The sequence below is a fragment of the Oratosquilla oratoria genome, chromosome 5 (genome assembly GCF_046742065.1).
Source record: "Oratosquilla oratoria isolate Oo_2021 chromosome 5, ASM4674206v1, whole genome shotgun sequence".
Taxonomy (NCBI): Eukaryota; Metazoa; Arthropoda; class Malacostraca; order Stomatopoda; family Squillidae; genus Oratosquilla; species Oratosquilla oratoria.
Window position 1 is genome coordinate 74572537 of NC_134781.1, and position 19139 is coordinate 74591675.

A 19139-nucleotide genomic window follows, 5' to 3' on the forward strand; every position below is an offset into this window, starting at 1 on the left:
GCAATATTTGTTGTATGGCAACTATAAGATTTTTTTTAAAGCACACACCTATGCAATATAGCATTAGGGAATGAAATGTTAATTTTGTAAATTATAATACATTAACATAATATACATTTTTCTTAGCAGAAAGCAATAACAAAAATATTACTATAATAAAAGCAACACACAAACGAACAGAGTTGCAGTGAATCCTTCAGAAGTTAAGATACAATCTTTATTTTGATAGATTCTGAGGTCAAAGATGACAACCCTTATGACTTCTAGAATTACAGATACTGTACAGTAAGTCTTTCTTATATGGTAATTCTTTATCCGGTAAATTCACAGTTACGGTATTTGGTAATTAGTACCCTCGATTCTAATTACGGTAAGAAAAATTCACAGATACGGTATCTGCTAGATATTTTGAAGAGGAAAGAGCATGGAGAAGGTACGTCTGCCATATCCTATTATAATAATTATTACATGTTATAATGGGTGGTATACAGTAATTTCAATTTGCGGTAAGGTTTTCAGGAACACATATATACCATATAACGAGGACTTACAGTATTATTAAATGCAGGTTATGTTATATTATTATATAGGTAGGTTAGGTTAGAATAGATGAATTTACCCAAATTTAATTTCTTCGACCTCCTCCCATATCAAAACAAAGATGGCATTTCAAGCAGTCGCAGTGGCTACATTCATTTGTGCATCACTTTTAAAAACTTTTTCTGTCCTTGATTTCTGCCAAGAAAAATGCATATTACACTGATATAAATAATCTTAAAGATTAATCTGCAATTTTCAATAGGGTATTATTTTAGTTGTGCACACCTATGTGACATAGCATAAGAAAATTAAATATTAATTTTGTAAATTATAATACATGAACATAATATGCAATTTTCTTGATGAAAATAATAAAAGATAAAATTTGCTATAAGCAAATCTATTAACAAACAAAGCCACTAGGATAGTCCAGGCGCCATGTGTTCTCCAACTCCAAGTGATTGCAGTAAGCAGTGTTACAAAGACAATAGGGCTACCTTGGACTTTTTGAGAGAACATGGGTTTCTGCCATTGTCTGTTAATTGCCTGAGGTACAATAATAATGGAGAAAAGTGGGAGGTGAGCCAGCTGTCGTTTGCGGACAACACTGTGGTTGTGGCAGGATCGGAGGAGGGATTGAGGAAGTTGGTCACAGAGTTTGGGAGAGTGTGTGATAGAAGAAAGCGGAAGATAAATGTGGGTAAAAGTAAGGTGTAGGGATGACCCGTCATCCAGGAGGAGCTAAGATGAGAGGGAGGGTGGAGGGGTGTGGAGTGTATTCAGGGATGGAATGGGTGGTAATGATTTTATGCCTTTTCCTTTTTGGCTACCTCCCTTGTAAGGGGGAAAAAGCCTTGGTATATGTATGTATGTAAAAGTAAGGTGATGAGATGTACAAGGGGTGAAAGTGACAGTAGACTGGAAGTGAGCATTAAGGGAGAGCGACTGGAGGAAGTGGATAGTTTTAGATACTTGGGTGCAAATGTGGCAGGAAAAGGTGGAGTGAAGGTGGAGGTAGAATGTAGATTGAGAGAAGCGAGTAAATGCCTTGGTGGATTAAAAAGTGTAATGAGGAATAGACATTTGGGAATGGATGCTAAGAGAAGACTGTATGAAGGAGTGATTGTGCCAACAGCACTGTATGGGGCAGAAACATAGAACATAAGAGAGGAAGAGAGGAGTTTGAACATGTTTGAGATGAGGTGTCTGAGAAGTATGATAGGGGTTACAAGGCTAGATAGAGTGAGAAATGAGGAGGTGAGAAGGAGAACAGGGGTGGAAAGGGAGTTGGGAGATAGGGTTGATGAAAGAGTATTAGGATGGTTTGGACACATGGAAAGAATGAGTGAAGAAAGACTAGTAAAAGAGGGCAGATGTGGAGGGAGTGAACATGAAGGGACGTCCTAGGATGAGGTGGATGGAGGGGGTGAAGGGGGCTTTGGGGAAGAGGGGAATGTCTGTTGAGGAAGGACGGGTGAATGGAGAATGGTTGTATATGGATGATGTTGTGATGCATGAGGTGGAATGGGCGGGGGGATAGGGGGTGAGGTAGTATGTGTGAGCAAAATTTGACGCAGCCCGAAGGGATTTCTCCCCATCTTCTCCTTTTATGCATGGGGGGGATGGAAAGGGGGGGGGATCGCCGATTTAATGAAGCGGCCTTGCTATGGATGTGCTGTGTCTTGCGACACTGCTTCTGACCCAGGGCAGTGGACAAGGTGCAGGGATGACCCGTCATCCAGGAGATGCTAAGATAAGAGGGAGGGTGGAGGGGTGTGGAGTGTATTCAGGGATGAAATGGGTGGGAATGGTTTTATGCCTTTTCCTTTTTGGCTACCTCCCTTGTAAGGGGGAAAAAGCCTTGGTATATGTATGTATGTACAATAATAATCAGGCCATCAGCATCCATCACAATGACCTGGATGATCAATAGAATTTGAGGTAGATAGAGCATTAATGGACTATGTAGTAATAGATAGGAGTATAATAGGAAGAGTTAAGGATGTAAATGTTTTAAGGGGAGAGAGTGGGGGAATATCAGATCATTTTTTGGTGGAAGGTAAGATGAGAGTGGAGGATAGATGGAGAAAGAGGAAAGGGACAAAAGGTAGGGAGGTGCTTAGAGTAAACTCTTTAAATGAGAAGAAAAAGGAGAAGGAGTACAAGAAGAAGCTGAGAGAGGAGTGGGAGGGAGTGAAGGATGGAGTAGAGCTGGGAGTGGGGATGGTTCAAGGAGGGAGTCACAAAGTGTGCAAAGATGGTGTGTAGAACAAGAAAGAGGGGAGGAAATAGAAGGAAGGGTGGTGAGTGGTGGGATGAGGAAGCAAAGAGTGTTGTAGAAGAGAAGAAGCAAGCTTTCATAGATTGGTTACAAAATAGGACGAGGGAGTCATATGAGAGGTACAAAGAAGAGAGAAGAGAAGTAAAGCACAAGGTAATGGAGGCAAAGAGGAGAGCAGATGTGAAATGGGGTAAAAGTATGACAGAAAATTTTCAAAGTAATAAAAAGATGTTTTGGAAAGAAATTAAAAGAGGAAGAGGAGGTGAATCAAGTAGAGGGGAAAAGGTGGGAGGTGCGGATGGAGAGATGATGGTGGGAGAGAAGGCAGTAGGAGGAAGATGGGTAGATTATTTTGGGGAGTTGCTAAGTGTGAGGGAGGATAGGGTGGGAAGTGTTGAGAAGGTGACCATGATGAGTGGGGAAGGTGGAGGAGAGGTGAGGAAGGATGAAGTGAAGGCAGTTGTTAAGATGATGAGAGTGGGTGGGGTGCCTAGTCTGGATGGGTGCTGTGCGGAGTGTCTGAGAAGGGGAGGTACAGTGATGGTGGACTGGCTGGTGAGGTTATTTAGTGTGTTGGAGAGAGGGTGGAGTGCCTGTGTGGTTCCACTCTACAAGGAAGGGGGGACAGGTGTGAGTGTGGTAGTTTCAGGGGGATTGGCTTGTTGGGTGTGGTTGGGAGGGCTTGTGGGAGGATCTTGATTGAGAGAGGAACTGAGGAAGTGGTTGGTGGGGAGTGGTGTGGATTTGGGACAGGTGGGGGTTGCATGGATCGGATTTTTGTGGTGGGACAGATGTGTGAGAGAGCTATGGGAAAGGGTGGGGATGTGTTTTGGGCTTTTATGGATCTGGAAAAGGCTTATGACAGGGTGGATGGGAGGGTGCTGTGGGAGGTTTTGCAGATGTGTGGAATAGGAGGAGAGCTTCTAGGAGCTGTCAGGAGTTTTTACGAGAGTGGTGGCGCATGTGTCAGGATTAGAAGTGGAGGGAGGGAGTGGTTCGGGGTGGGGGTGGGACTTCGTCAGGGATGTGTTCTGTCGCCCTGGCTGTTCGACTTATACATGGATGAGGTGGTGCGAGAGGTGGGTGGTGGGGCGGGGGTTGGAGATGGTTAGGGGAGGTGGAGGGGGGTGGGAGGTGGGCCAGCTGTTGTTTGCAGACAACACTGCACTTGTGGCGGGATTGGGGAGGTTGGTGATGGAGTTTGGGGGAAGGTGTTGAAGATAAATGTGGGTAAAAGTAAGGTGATGAGATGTGCAGGGGGTGAGGGTGGCAGTAGAATGGAAGTGAGCATTTGGGGGGAGTGACTGGAGGAGGTGGATAGTTTTAGATACTTGGGTGCGAATGTGGCAGGAAAGGGAGGAGTGGAGGTGGAGATAGAATGTAGATTGAAAGAAGTGAGTAAATGCCTTGGTGGATTAAAAAGTGTAATGAGAGGTAGACATTTGGGGGTGGATGCTAAGAGGAGGTTGTGTGAAGGAGTGATTGTGCCGGCAGCACTGTGTGGGGCAGAGGCTTGGAACGTGGAAGAGGAAGAGAGAAGGAGTTTGAATGTGTTTGGGGTGAGGTGTCTGAGAGGTATGGTGGGGGTTGCTAGGCTGGATAGAGTGAGAAATGGGGGGTGGGGGAGATCAGGGGTGGTATGGGAGTTGGAAGATAGGGTGGTTGAAAGAGTGTTGGGATGGTTTGGATACATGGAGGGAATGAGTGAAGAAAGACTAGTAAAAGAGGTATGGAAGGCAGACGTGGACGGAGTGAACATGAGGGCGCTTGAAACACCATTTTTGTTTTGATAGATATGTAGGTCAAAGAAATTAAAGTATGATAAATTTGTCTAACCTAACCTAAACTGCATTTAGTAATGTGGTCATAGTAATTCTATAGATCATCAGGGTCGTCATTGTTGTCAGGAGTGTTAGCGGCTGGTTTTGGCATCCAGTCAGACTGCAGGGTGTAGAGGAGTTTCATAGCTTGAAGAAAAGCATGAAGCTGAGCTCCAAAGTTTTGTTTTAAAAATATGTTGGGTTGTGATGTCACTTGGTGTGGGAGAACACATGGTAGACAATGTCAATTTTTTTTTTTTTCTCACACCAAGAAAAACATATATTAATGTATTATGATTTATAGAATGGATATTTAGTTTTCTATTGATATAATGGGTAGGTGAGCACTTCTCTGAAAACATTGAAAATCCTTTCATTAAACCCCTCTGTGCATGGTAACACTTATCTTATTATTTTGTTATTCTGATTGCCATCAGGGTTTTTTTTGTTTTTTGTTTTTTTTCCATCTCCATCATGTCCCTTTTTTTTTAACCCCTTTTGCTGTGCTGTATGGGTCTGTCACCATAGAGGAAAATACCAGCATGTCACACATTTTTTAAATTTTAAGACTGTTTTATCATGATTTATATAAAAGTCTGTAAAAGTTGATAAAGTTCGGGGTGACACCTTTAGATCAGTGTTGATATGCAATTTGTTTTTGTTTCTTGATTTGATGCTTAGATCACCTTATTGGATAGTCCTCTTTAGCTAGACTTCTTGATCAGTTCTCTCATCTTCCACATTCTGTACAGCAATTTCTTCCTAAGTTCTGGATTACCATTGTTGTTTATCAATAGTACATTTGATATTTGTTCATTTGACAGCAGTTTAAATTTTCATTGTGTAGTGTATTGAAATTTAGTTGCTTATATGAATATTTAAATGTAAGGGTAATATTGTATTTTAATGTATCATCATATTTTTTATAATTTTGTAACATTACTCCTGTTATTTTAGGTGGTAAGTGGTGGAGTCCTGGCAACAAGTGAAGTAGTAGAACTTCTGGCTGCACATGATACACTCACAAAAAAACTCACCTGTAGATATATTTCTCACAAGTAAGAACTTTATTGTACTTAATGTTTCATAATGTTTAAGTGTTCATTGTACATATATACTGTAAAGGCCTTAATCCTCCTTTATAAAGGAGTTGCCAAATTAAAGTTATTTCATGTCCTGATTTTGCATGGGAGAAAAAATACAAAGAGGGGGTCCCTGTTCCTCTCATGCCACCTCATTTAGTAGCCTATGATGACATCCAGGGGGAAGTGATGGCAGTATTAGAGTCCTCTCCCACAAGGTGTGAATAGAGTTACCAGGGTGGTAAAGGAGAAATTTTAGGAGGGTAGCAGAAAGGAGGCATAGTCGAGTTGAGATTTGTCTTTAGTCATTAAAGAATATTGATTCAAGGCTTAGAGTCACATCATATGTAAAATGAATGACCATAACTCTTATTTGCTTTTATTATCATGGTTTCATTTGAAATCTTGGATAGTTTGATGCAACGTATTTAGTCGAATGATAAATATTAGTCTATCATCTAGATTGTTCCCTTATAAGGGAGGTAACCAAAGTCAAAAGACATAATTCCACTCCCACCCATTTCATCCCCACTGCATAAAGTAAATAAATACATAAAAAAATCCTAAATAGTCCTCTATATAGATAGTATTTTAATGAGTGAGTTGATTTCATGAAATGCCAAGTTAAAGTAGTTTTTGATCTTGCAGATGCCAGGCCTACACAGATCTTGCCTACCTGGCATCGAATTTGCTTCTTCGTGATGCTAGTGACCCCAATCCAGCAATTCGTAGTGTAGCTGTTACCACCCTGGCAACACTTCCTGCTGTTCAGGAAGGAGCTGTAAGGGCAGTTCATGCTGCTTTGGCCGATCCTGCTGCCAAGGTATGTTCTTCAGATATTGTACGATTACCACCTGTATTGCATAGATGACCACCACAGTTGTTGTGTTGACAAAACTGTTTAATGATAGCTTTCGTTGAAAGAAGTCATCCCTGTCCCTCACCATACTCCTTAAGTCAGAGGCAATGGAATGAGACACAGTGCTGTAACAACAGGGTCTAACAGAGCTGGACTACCCTTACTCACTATATGAGAACATATGGAAAAAAGAGATCTGTAGCTCCCTGAGGCTGCCCTATTTAGTTGCCCTCTGTGACATTCCGGAAAATGTGACAATGGTGTTCTTGCCCCTCACCATAGTGCTCAGTGTAATACATACATACATACCAAAAGGCTTTTTCACCCTTACAAGGGGGATGGCTTAATCAGATCATACTGTAGACAGATGTTTCAGCCCTAGGCATTTTGGCCTTGAATGTTTCACCCTCAGGATATTGTCAACCCTGCCCTAGGCCTTCTCCAAATCTATGAAGCCCCAAAGACATCCTTACCTTTTACGATAGCCCTCTCGCAAACCTTTTTTAGCACATAAATTTGGTCCACACATCCTCTACCTTTCCTAAACCTATACTGCTCCTCAATAACTCCCTCTGTTCCTCTCAGTTAAAATCTTCCCATGAGCCTTTCGAACTACATTCACCAAATTGATCCCTCAAAAACTACTAATGACATTTGTTCCCTTTTCCTTTGTAAAGCAAAACTATACAAGTACTCCTCTAGTACTCCAACACTCTCCCCTCCCATAGACATACATTGAACAACCACACTAGCCAGTCCGATATAAATACCTCCATTTTTCAGACACTCAACATGAAACCTTCTGACCCAGGTGCCTTACCAGCTTTCATCATATTCAAAGCTCTTTATACTTCACCTTTTCTTATATCTCTTCCATTTTCCTCTCCCATCACTGTCACTTTTTTAAGTGCTACCCAGTTATAATCAATCAATCCCTATCCTCCACATTTAACAGCTCTCTAAAATACTCTACTCATCTTCCCCTTACTGCATTCCCTCCCATTAACATCTGTCCGAACCTTTAACCTTTTCCTTTCAGCCTGATGCACCCCCCTCCTCTCTTAACTTCCTTCCAAAATATCTTTTTTATTTGTTTTCAAAGTTTTCTGTCATACTCCTACCCTATTTTACATCTACTCTCTTCTTTGCCTCTTCTATCTTATGTTTTGCTTCTCTTCCTATTCCTTGTACCTCTGATATGCTTCCAGAGTCCTACTTAATAACCAATCCCTAAATACTCATGTCTTCACTTCTACTATTTTCATTTCATCATTCCACCACTTACTCCTCTTCCTTCTATTCCCTCCCACTTTCCTTGTTCCACATACCGTCTCTGCACACCTTGTCACTTTCTCCTTGAAAGACACCCATTTCTCCTCCACTCCCACCTCCCACATTTCTCTGAGCTTCTTTTGATACTCCTGCACCCTTTCCTTCATTTAAATTGTTAACCCTAACCACTTCTCAACCTACTGCCCTTTTCCTTTTCCCCCACCTATTCTCCACACTCAACTTACCTTCCACCATTTTTATATGATGTATTATTGTAACTTGTTTATGAAATTTTAGCTAGAGCATCTTCATTCAGTCAAATGTGTTATGATGATGATATGGTTTAATATCACAAACCCCCACCCCTTGGTTCAACTTCATTGGTGGCAGGGTTCAAACCACCATCCCCTTGACCTTCACCGCTAGGAACAACACCCTAATCCACTCATTTATCATGCCTTGTGGGATTAAAAAACAAAATGAGAAATAGACATTTGGGAATGGATGCTAAGAGGAGATTGTATGATGGGGTAATTGTGCCAATAGCACTGTTTGGGGCAGAAACATGGAACTTAAGAGAGGAAGAATTTAAATATGTTTGAGATGAAATGTCTGAGAAGTATGGTAGGGGTTACTAGGCTAGATAGAGTGAGAAACGAGAAGGCAAGGAGGATAGCAGGAGTGGAAAAGGAGTTGGGAGATAAGGTTGCTGAAAAAGTATTGGGATGGTTTGGACACATGGAAAGAATGAGTGAAGAAAGATTACTAAAAAAAGTGTGGAAGGCAGAGGTGGATGGAATGAACATGAAGGGGTTACCAAGGATGAGATGGATGGATGGGGTAAAAGGGGTGTTGAGAAAGAGGGGATGTCTGTTGAGGAAGGGAGAAGACAGAAAATAGGGGTGAGTGGAGAATGGTTGTGTATGGATGATGCTGTGATGCATGGAAGGGAGTGGGGGTTAGGGAATAGTTATGTGTGAATGATATTTTGATGCAGCCTGAAGGGATTTCTTGCCATCTTTTTCTGCATGAGGGGATGGAAAGGGTGGGGTTGCCAATTTGATAAAGTGGCCTTGCTGTGGATGTGTTGTGTCTTACTGTATTGCTTATGACCCAAGGCAATGAGTGAGGTCCAGGGATGAACTGTCATCCAGGAGGAGCCAAGAAAAGAGGGAGGGAGGGAAGGGTGGTGAATAGGTGTGGAGTGGATGGGGATGACATGGGTAAGAGTGGAATGTGCCTTTTGACTTTGTACATACATACATCAACTCACACTCGCCCTTCCCTCTCAACTTAGTTTCACTCAAAGCCAACACATCCATCTTTCTTCTCACAAACATACTACCTATCTCTTCCCTTTTGCTCTCATCTGTACCACATCCACACACATTAAAAGACCCAAACCTTAGGGTGCTGGTTGGAAAACTCCTAGACCCTCTTATGCCTTTACTTTTTTTTTTAGGAATGTCCCCTGTGGGGCTACAGGGAGAAGGATGCCTGGTCCCAATCCCCGTCCCATTTTTCTCGCTTCTTATGATCCAAGTAGGAATACTTGGTGGCAGCATTCTTTTCCCCCACCACAGGGTAGAGAAATAAATAGATAAAATAAAATATTGGCATGAAAGGGTTAACAAATACTTAGTGTTGTTTTAACCATCTCATATTTAGTCACAACAGCTATATGGTGTCTCCTGCAGGACAGGAATGGACCAGTCTCTTCAAACTCATCACTAAGATTAATTAGTCATATCTCCCCCCAAACTCAGCCACAAGTGCAGTGTCATCTACAAACACCTGGCTCACCTTGCATTTCCTTACACTCTCACCAAACCCCAAATCCCTGCCCAGCACTCTTACATTTACCTCCCTTACCACCCTGACCACATAAACATTAAACAACCATGTTGACGTCATGTAATTCTAGTGCAACCCCACCTTCACCCCAAATAATTTATTCTCTCTATTCTTGACTTGCACTATATTTAATTATCTGGAAATTTTCAATTGCCATCAGCAGATCAGTGTAACAATAGATGGAGACTACTGTTTACATGAGTTTGGGGACTGATATGTTTTAGGTAATTTGAGATTTTGTTTATACTTTCAGCATATGAGTTCTTAAGGTCCCCCACCCCACCTCCACATACATATATTCATAAAACTATTTTTCCAGGTACGACAGGCAGGTGCCCTTGCGTGTGTGAAACTTCATAATCATGCACCTGATGTGGTGGTTGAGAACAATCTGATTGATTCCCTCTATGAAGGCATACGAGACCCAAACCCAGCTGTCATCACTAACTGCCTCCTTGCCCTGGACACAATACTTATTTCTGAAGGCGGAATAGTCCTGAACAAAAATATTGCACATTACCTCTACAGTAGATTGCCACAGTTCTCAGAATGCAACATTGTCTTTGTGTTGACCTTACTTTTAAGGTATTCCCCAAAGAATGAAGAAGAAGTGTTTACATTACTGAATACTGTTGATGAAATGCTACAGTCTACTGTACCATCAGTTCTTGTTGCTGTAATGAAGTTGTTTTTCCATCTAACGAAAGATTATCCACATCTCAAAAAGGACATGTTGGAAACCATACAACCTGGACTTTGCAAAATCCTACATAAAAACATTCCAGAGTACACTTATTTTGTTCTTGATTACTTAAAATCATTAGATAGTGTGATATGTGATGTATTTGCACCTCATTATAAATGTTTTCTTGTGAAAACCAAAGACCCATCCTATCTCAAAATTAAAAAGATGGAAGTCTTGCCCCTTGTTAGTTGTGAGGCCAATGCGCCAAGTATAATAGACGAACTTAAACTCTTTTGTACTGACTATCAGTGTTATCGTGAAGCTATTGGAAGCCTAAAGGAGCAAGCATTTGCGAGCAAGGAGGCAAGGACACAGTGCCTTAGTGCTCTTGTTAGTCTTCTGGCAGGTCCCAGTGAACGTGTGCAGTGTGCTGCTCTTGAATGTGTTCTTGCTCTTGACCCTCAGCCTCCACTTTCTTCAGGCCTACAGGAAGCTGTAGCTGCCCTTGTTGCAACTCCTTCCTTCCAGCAGAGTAATCCAGCTCTTGTATTAAGAACTGTAGGACAGCTAGGTGTACATCTTGAAGTTGCTCCATACTGTATGGAACAACTGGTTCATTGTATGCAGCAGTTTGATGTTCCTACCCAGCAACTCCTGATCACATCCACAGTGCGCCTCTTCCTTGGTCGTCCAGCTGAATGTCAGATGCTTCTTGGCCATGTATTGGAGTTGGGCTTAAAGGGTGACAAACGCGAAGTGGCTGGTCGAGCTGCCCAGGTGTATGCAATGCTGGAAGAAGGGCCATCATGTGCAAAGCGACTGCTCAGTGTTTAGGCTGTTTTATGATAAAAATTGTAAAAGTGCAATCATGCAGGATACTGTTTGGGCTGTGGCTATACTAGCTACAAAATAGAAAAAATATATTGAGATGAAAATAGAGTTGATCACTAATCATCTCTAAAGAGGTATGGAAGGCAGATGTGGAGGGAGTGAACATGAGGAGACGTCCTAGGATGAGGTGGATGGATGGGGTGAAGGGGGCTTTGGGGAAGAGGGGAATGTCTGTTGAGGAAGGAAGGGAGAGGACGGAAGACAGAGGTGAGTGGAGAATGGTTGTATATGGATGATGATGTGACTGCATGAGGAGGAATGGGCAGGGGGGTGGGGTAGTATGTGTGAGTAAATTTGACGCAGCCCAAAGGGATTTCTCCCCGTCCTCGCCTTATATGCAAAGGGGGACGGAGAGGGGGGGGGGTCGCCGATTAAATGAAGCGGCCTTGCTGTGGATGTACTGTGTCTTGCGACACTGCTTCTGACCCAGGGCGGTGGGCAGGGTGCAGGGATGACCCGTCATCCAGGAGGTGCTCAGATGAGAGGAAGGGTGGGAGGGGTGTGGAGTGTATTTAGGGATGAAATGGGTGGGAGTGTTTTTATGCCTTTCCCTTTTTGGCTACCTCCCTTGGAAGGGGGAAAAAGCCTTGGTATATGTATGTATGTATGTATGTACTAATCATCTCAATGTTGAAGATGAATCAGAATAAGGAATGCCATATTCACCTTGTCACTATTTTATGTAAGCTATAATTGTACGTACAGAATATGTATAGATTCTTTTTAAACATGCATATGAATGGATGAGGAGGGGCATTGCCATATGAAGCTGTGGGGGTAAACCAGCACTGGCTGTTGTACCCTGCTCAGGAAGAACTGTGCCTCACTGCATTATCTTTGACCCAAACTATGAGAGAGGGGACAGGATGAACCTTCATTCTTGAGGTGCTGAGATGAGAGGGGTGGTTAAACGGATTTTATTTGTGTATGGGTGTGTGCTTTAATTTGGCCACCTCTTTATAAAGATGATAAGGCTTTTGGTGCATATGCATGCACATGTGTGTGTATATATCTATTTATACCAAAGGTCTATTCCCCTTCATATACATACATACAGTCCCTCTCAGGGAGTCACAGGGTGTTTTGATTTTGGAGGTATTCTAATACATAAGGTAAAATGACCCACCCACCCACAGCGCTAAATTTCCCATTGTGAAGGAATAAAAGTGGTATACATGTAAAATTTCCCTCTACATCACAAAAGACAGTAAGGTTCAAATAATGGTAGTTTGAATATGGGAGGGATTACTATATATATACATATTTATACACACACCATCTTGATCTTACCATCAAATTTGCTCCATCCACCTCTGCTGTTTTTTTTATCAGTCCTCTCTCTCTCTCTCTCTCTCTCTCTCTCTCTCTCTCTCTCTCTCTCTCTCTCTCTCTCTCTCTCTCTCTCTCTCTCTCTCTCTCGCTCTCTCTCTCTCTCTCTCTCTCTCTCTCTCTCTCTCTCTCTCTCTCTCTCTCTCTCTCTCTCTCTCTCTCTCTCTCTCTCTCTCTCTCTCTCTCTCTCTCTCTCTCTCTCTCTCTCTCTCTCTCCTCTCTCTCTCTCTCTCTCTCTCTCTCTCCAAATCCATCATTGTAATGTCCACCATACTTCTTAAAACACTTCATATCAAACATATTTAGGCTTCTCCCTTCTACCTCCCTTAATACCAAATCTCTAACCTGTACAGTGTTATGGGTACAGTCACCACTTCATTGCTCTTTCTTTGCCGTGTCTCAGTGTATTGCTTCTGAGGCAGTGCATGGGTGGTGGGAATGTCTAGTCATCTTGAAGGTGCTAAAATAAAAGGAAAAAATAAACGAGTTGGATGGGTGTGATATTGATGTAGGGTGGGAGCATACCTTGGCTGGCTACCTCCCTTATAAGGGGGAAAGAGACCTTATGGTATATAGGTAGATGTATGTATTATGTACAGTATGTATAACCATAGTATCCCCTTCCCCATCAGATGTGGGTATTACCACTCATCTTTTTTTGGGTGATTTTCATATTCTTTTAAAAGAAGAAAAGAAAAAAATATATTTGAGAATATAGCCATTTTCCTTTTCACTGATCTAATGTGAAAAACCAAACATAATCATATGATAAGAGACTCACCTAGAAAAGCTCATCATCCTTCCTTATGTGTGTACTTTCCTTGCTGATTTTCACACGGAAACTTTTCTGTTTCTCTCCTCCATTTTCACAAACAGATGAATTCAGTCCTGCATCCTGTCTACTAACAGACACAAAATTTGTATCAACTCCAGATAACATTGACTTCACTTTTAACAAGAACCAACTGTGGAATACTCCTTCCCCTGTTAGCAGCATTAAATTGTACCCGTATTAATACACACAGCTGGATGCTTCACTCACCTTTAGGATGCTGAATGGGCCTATTAGTGGTTACGGATTAAATGACATGTTTCATGGCTAAATCCACCATATTACCATCAGTTTAATAACAACCCACTTTTGTAATTACCTTGAATTGATGTACTGTACAAAATGAAACTTGGATAGTAGCTGTGTTATTGAAACATATCTACATGTTCCTAATTTTATTAGCTGCTTTCAGAAAAACTGATCTCATTCAAGTGTCTGAGATCCATTTATATAGCTATGTGAGATATATTTTCCAGAAGGACTTTTTTAATTCATTGAGTAGAAATTGAATCAAAAGAGCAGAATTTCTTTTTCACATTTTACAACTGTATGACTTTAGACATAATTCTAACCTTTGGCATTTACCCTCAAAGTTTAGGACTGTGATGTATTTATCCCAATACAGAAGAGAGGATTTAGTTATTACTACAGTAATAAATGCTCATGTTTTATTCATGTTATTATTACTCAACCTTCTATTTCGTTAATTCATTCAGTAGTCAGTGCTTTGTATGTAGGAGAGATGTGGAATTTGAAGGAAACAGAAAATAAAAACCTTAATATGTTTTTGAGATGAAGTGTTTGAGGAATATGGTTGAAGTTATAAAGATGGATAGAATGAGAAAATTTGGGATAAGGTATTTAGCAGTATAAAGAGAGCTGGTAGACAGGTTTGAAAAATAAGACCACTGAAATGGCTTGGGCATATAGAAAGAATGATTGGAGAAAGACTAGCAAATAGTATGAAAAACAGAGGTGGATGGAGGGAACTCAAAGGAGAAGACCAAGAATAGGGTGAAGGGGGGCTTTGGATGTCATGCAAGGAAATCCTGGTGTTAGAGGACTACAAGTTTGTCCCACGAACTGGGCCAGAGAGAGATTAGAACCACAGCTGTATATTCTACCACCAAACATACTGCTTGGATATAATACATCCGGAGAACCTTGTGCCAGGCACCTAGCCAGAGTCTCGTCATGGCTCTGAGGAGATTCAATCTAGTTTTCATGTCTTCATGAAGGTACCTGACCTCTGGAGTGAAGGAGAGCTTGGCATCAATCTAGATGCCCAAGTATTAATAGGTGGGCACCCAGGGGAGGGTGTTCCCATGAAGAGCGAGATGGGGCATTGCTTCTGCATCCTTAGCCTTCCATATTGACGATAGCATGCTTGATCTAGTGCAGAGGTAAAGCCATTCTTCACCTAGGTTTCAGCCCACCACTCACCTTGGTAGGGTAGCATGGCACCCCACCATATCCCCTTCTGAAACAACCCTCAGCTTCCTTGGTGAAGCCTGAAGCTGAGGGGTGCCCTGCCTTCCTAATCTCCTCTGTGCACCACCTCGCCTAACAGTGGCAAAAAAAATTGTTCCTAGTGAGCTGGTCCACCATCCAGTGGGCATGCTGAGCCATGCTCGTAGAGAGTAGAGTGGCCAGTCGCCCTCTCAAGATTTGACCCGACTCTGGCTGGATGCCGGTACTATACGTGCCTTTCCCTCCATTTCTTTCGAATGACTTGTTTTATGTACTTCTTCTAGTTTCTGGCGGCCTTCTTCCTCTCTCAATTTTTCTTATATCCCTTCTTGTTTTGTAGAGCAGAACAAATCACAGTGTTTCCCTTAGATTTTTTCTTGACATAAACCTGAACAGTGATATATATATAAAAATATATATATATATATATATAGTTAACATCAATACAAAGATTTTATTTACCATACCATACCAAAGGCTTTTTTCCCCCTTACAAGGGAGGTAGCCAAAAAACAAAGGCATAAAAACCACTCCCACCCAATCCATCCCCCATCACACTCCATCCCCCTCCACCTCTCTTCCTTAGCACCTCCTGGATGACAGGTCATCCTTGCATCTGGTCCACTGCCCTGGGTCAGGAACAGTGTTGCAAGACACAGCACATCCACAGCAAGGCCGCTTCATGGAATCGGTGACCCCTCCTCTCCATCCCCTCATGGAGAGAAGGAAGAGATGGGGAAAAATCCTTTTGGGCTGCATCAAAATTTTCTCATACATATTCCCTCTCCCCCCAACCATTCCACCTCATGGATCACATCATCCATACACAACCTTTCTCCATTGACCCCTGTTTTCTGTCCTCTCCCATCCTTCCTCAACAGACATTCCCCTCTTCCCCAAACCCCCTTTTACCCCATCCATCCATCTCATCCTAGGTCAACCCCTTCCACACTTCTTTTACTAGTCTTTCTTCACTCATTCTTTCCATGTGTCCAAACAATCCTAATACTCTTTCATCCACCCTATCTCCCAACTCCCTTTCCATCCCCGTTCTCCTCTTCACCTCCTCATTTCTCACTCTATCCAGCCTAGTAACCCCTATCATACTTCTCAGACACCTCATCTCAAACACATTCAAACTCCTTCTCTCTTCCTCATGTATGTTCCATGTTTCTGCCCCATACAGTGCTGTTGGCACAATCACTCCTTCATATAACCTCCTCTTAGTATCCATTACCAAATGTCTATTTCTCATTACACTTTTTAATCCACAAAGGCATTTACTTGCTTCTCTCAATCTACATTCTACCTCCACTCCTTCCTTTCCTGCCACATTTGCACCCAAGTATCTAAAACTATCCACTTCCTCCGGTCTCTCTCAATATTCACTTCTAGTCCACTGCCACTTTCACCCATTGTACATCTCATCACCTTTTACCTACATTTATCTTCAACTTCCTTCTTTCACACACTTTCCCAAACTCTGTCACTAACTTCCTCAATCCCTCCTCTGATCCTGCTACAAGCACAGTGTCGTCAACAAACAACAACTGGGTTATTTCCCACTTTTTTCCATTTTAACCATCTCCAACCCCTGACCCACCACCCTTGCATTTACCTCTCGCTCCACCCCATCCATGTATAAGTTGAACAGCCAGGGGGACATAACACATCCCTGACGAAGTCCTGACTTTACCTCAAACCACTCACTCTCTCCACTTCCAATCCTGACACATACTCTAATACTCTCAGAAAAACTCTTGACAGCTCCGATGAGCTTTGCTCCTATCCCATATATCTACAATACCTCCCACAGTGCCTTCCTGTGCACCCTATCATAAGCCTTTTCCAAATCCATAAAAGCAAAACAAAACAAAATCCTCACCTTTTTCTATAGATTTCTCACATATCTGTCTTATCACAAAAATCTGATCTACGCAACCTCTACCTGTCCTAAAACCACACTGTTCCTCACCAATTACTCCCTCTCCTAATCCTCTCAATCAAGATCCTCCCATAAGCCTTCCCAACTACACTTAACAAGCTAATCCCTCTGAAACTACTACACTCACAATTGTCCCCTTTTCCCTTGTAAAGTGGAACTATACAGGCACTCCTTCAGTCCTCTGGTACTACCCTCTCTTAAACAAAAATTAAATAACCTCACCAGCCAGTCCACCATCAATGTACCTCCTTTTCTTCAGACACTCTGCATGACATCCATCCAGACCAGGTGCCTTACCTGCTCTCATCATCTTAATAACTGCCCTCACTTCATCCTTATTTCTCCTCCATTTTCCTCACTCATCATAGTCATTTTGTTTGCACTTCCCACTGCATCTACCTTTTCCTCTCTATCCTCCTTCACATTTAGCAACTCCCTAAAATACTCTGCCCATCTTCCTCTTACTGACTTTTCTTCCATTATCATCTCACCATCTGCACCTTTTACCTTTTCTTTTCTACTTGATTCACCTCCTTTTCCTCTCTTAATTTCTTTCCAAAACATTTTTTATTACTTTCAAAATTTTCTGTAATACTCTTACCCCATTTCACATCTGGTCTCCTCTTTGCCTCCTTTATCTTATGCTTTACTTCTCTTCTCTTTGTACTTCTCATATGACCCCCGTCCTATTTTGTAACCAATCTGTGAAAGCTCGCTTCTTCTCTTCTACAACCTTCTTTACTTCCACATCCCACCATTCACTACCCTTCCTTCTATTTCCTCCCGTCCTCCTTGTTCCACACACCATCTTCGCACACCTTGTGACTCCCTCCTTGAACCATCCCCATTCCTTCTCCACTCCTAGTTCTACTCTATCCTCCACTCCCTCCCACTCCTCTCTCAGCTTCTTCTTGTACTCCTTCTTTTCTTTCTCATTTAGGCAGTTCACTCTAAGCACCTCCCTACCTCTTGTCTTTTTCCTCTATTTACATTATATTAGATAGTAATTAATTATCACAAGTGCACTAATTTGGGTATATAATTGTATTGTATATCCTATCAGCAACCTCCATACTCTATTTTTATGGGTGTTCTCCTAGGTGATGCTTCAGCTGAAGAAAGAAAACACTGTTTCTTGATTAGAGTTCGGACTTTTCATCAATGCAAGTTATACGTTTTTACTTTTGCTGCTGCCAGTTCATTTCATTCAACGTAGGATAGCCCCCGCCACCCGCATTCGAATAGCTTCTGTGACAATATTGTTGATCGATGCATCTTGGTCTCCGATATGACGTCATACAACAAACAAATATAATATACATCCAAAGAACTGTTCTCCCCATTTTGGACGAAGGAAAACATAATAAAAAACATATATTTGAAAATAACGACTAAATAAGTAGTACTCACAGGAAAAAAGTAAATGACCTAGTAAACAATCCAACATAAACAGTTGATATCAGGCATGGCACTATAGATGAAAGCAGGGTAGAAAAACGAATTGTTTCCACTCAACTATAAGCCAAGAAAAGCAGTCACTACGCCAAGGAAGATAATATTTTCAGCGTATGCTTATATCTCTCCAGACTCGGCAGCACAACAGGATTATAACAAATACCCTAAGGTATGTCGTCGCCACACTATCGTCAGATTTTACTATCTACGGTTATTTTCGCAATAACGTAGTCTAGTTAAGAAATGCACGATGAGAATTTTTGTATCACCCGCTCGTACAGCAATTTGTATATAGTTTGCATCTATATTACGATCAAATTCCAACAAATTTCATAGTAATGTATTTTTCCGTAACTTGATATAAGAGGTGATGAAAAAATAATTCCCGCAACCTTCCCGCTATCCGCAGCCAAAGCGCCATTTCTGTTCCGAACATGCGGTGGGACAACAATGAATCTGTGTGGGAAATATTCATAAATAGGCCAATGACAGGTTTTTGTTTCATAAGCTTACCTGTTTCAATTCATCACATGTTTAAAGGTTTTTCAATCAATGAGCGCTCTCCAGCACTTGGGGTCTCCAAGACTACTTCCAAAAAACATTGTGTCATTGCATAATAAATAATGATTGCTGTTCAGTGTGGAAAATGTACGTCTGTTCCTGCACTCATTTTTCAGGAATGGTAAATATTCATTTGTGTACAAGGACGCGATATAGCGTTAGAAAATTAATTATAAATTTTGTAAATTATAATGTACCAACGTAATGTGCAGTTTTCTTGGCGGAAATAAAAAACAAAACAGATTTCGTAAGCAACGAAGTCG

The 19139-nt window shown here is 41.7% G+C and overlaps 1 protein-coding gene across 3 annotated transcripts in view; it reads left to right on the forward strand.

The window, feature by feature from the left end:
* The window catches only part of LOC143025544 (AP-4 complex subunit beta-1-like), a 12611-nt gene extending 1182 nt beyond the window's left edge, over positions 1-11429 (forward strand). For all 3 annotated transcript variants that reach the window (XM_076185396.1, XM_076185395.1, XM_076185393.1), the window contains exons 3-5: positions 5599-5699; positions 6372-6546; positions 10028-11429. In XM_076185396.1, the coding sequence (XP_076041511.1) occupies positions 5599-5699; positions 6372-6546; positions 10028-11227 (1476 nt within the window). In that variant the 3' untranslated portion in view covers positions 11228-11429. The remainder of the gene's footprint in view (positions 1-5598; positions 5700-6371; positions 6547-10027) is intronic.
* The last annotated feature ends 7710 nt before the right edge of the window (positions 11430-19139 follow it).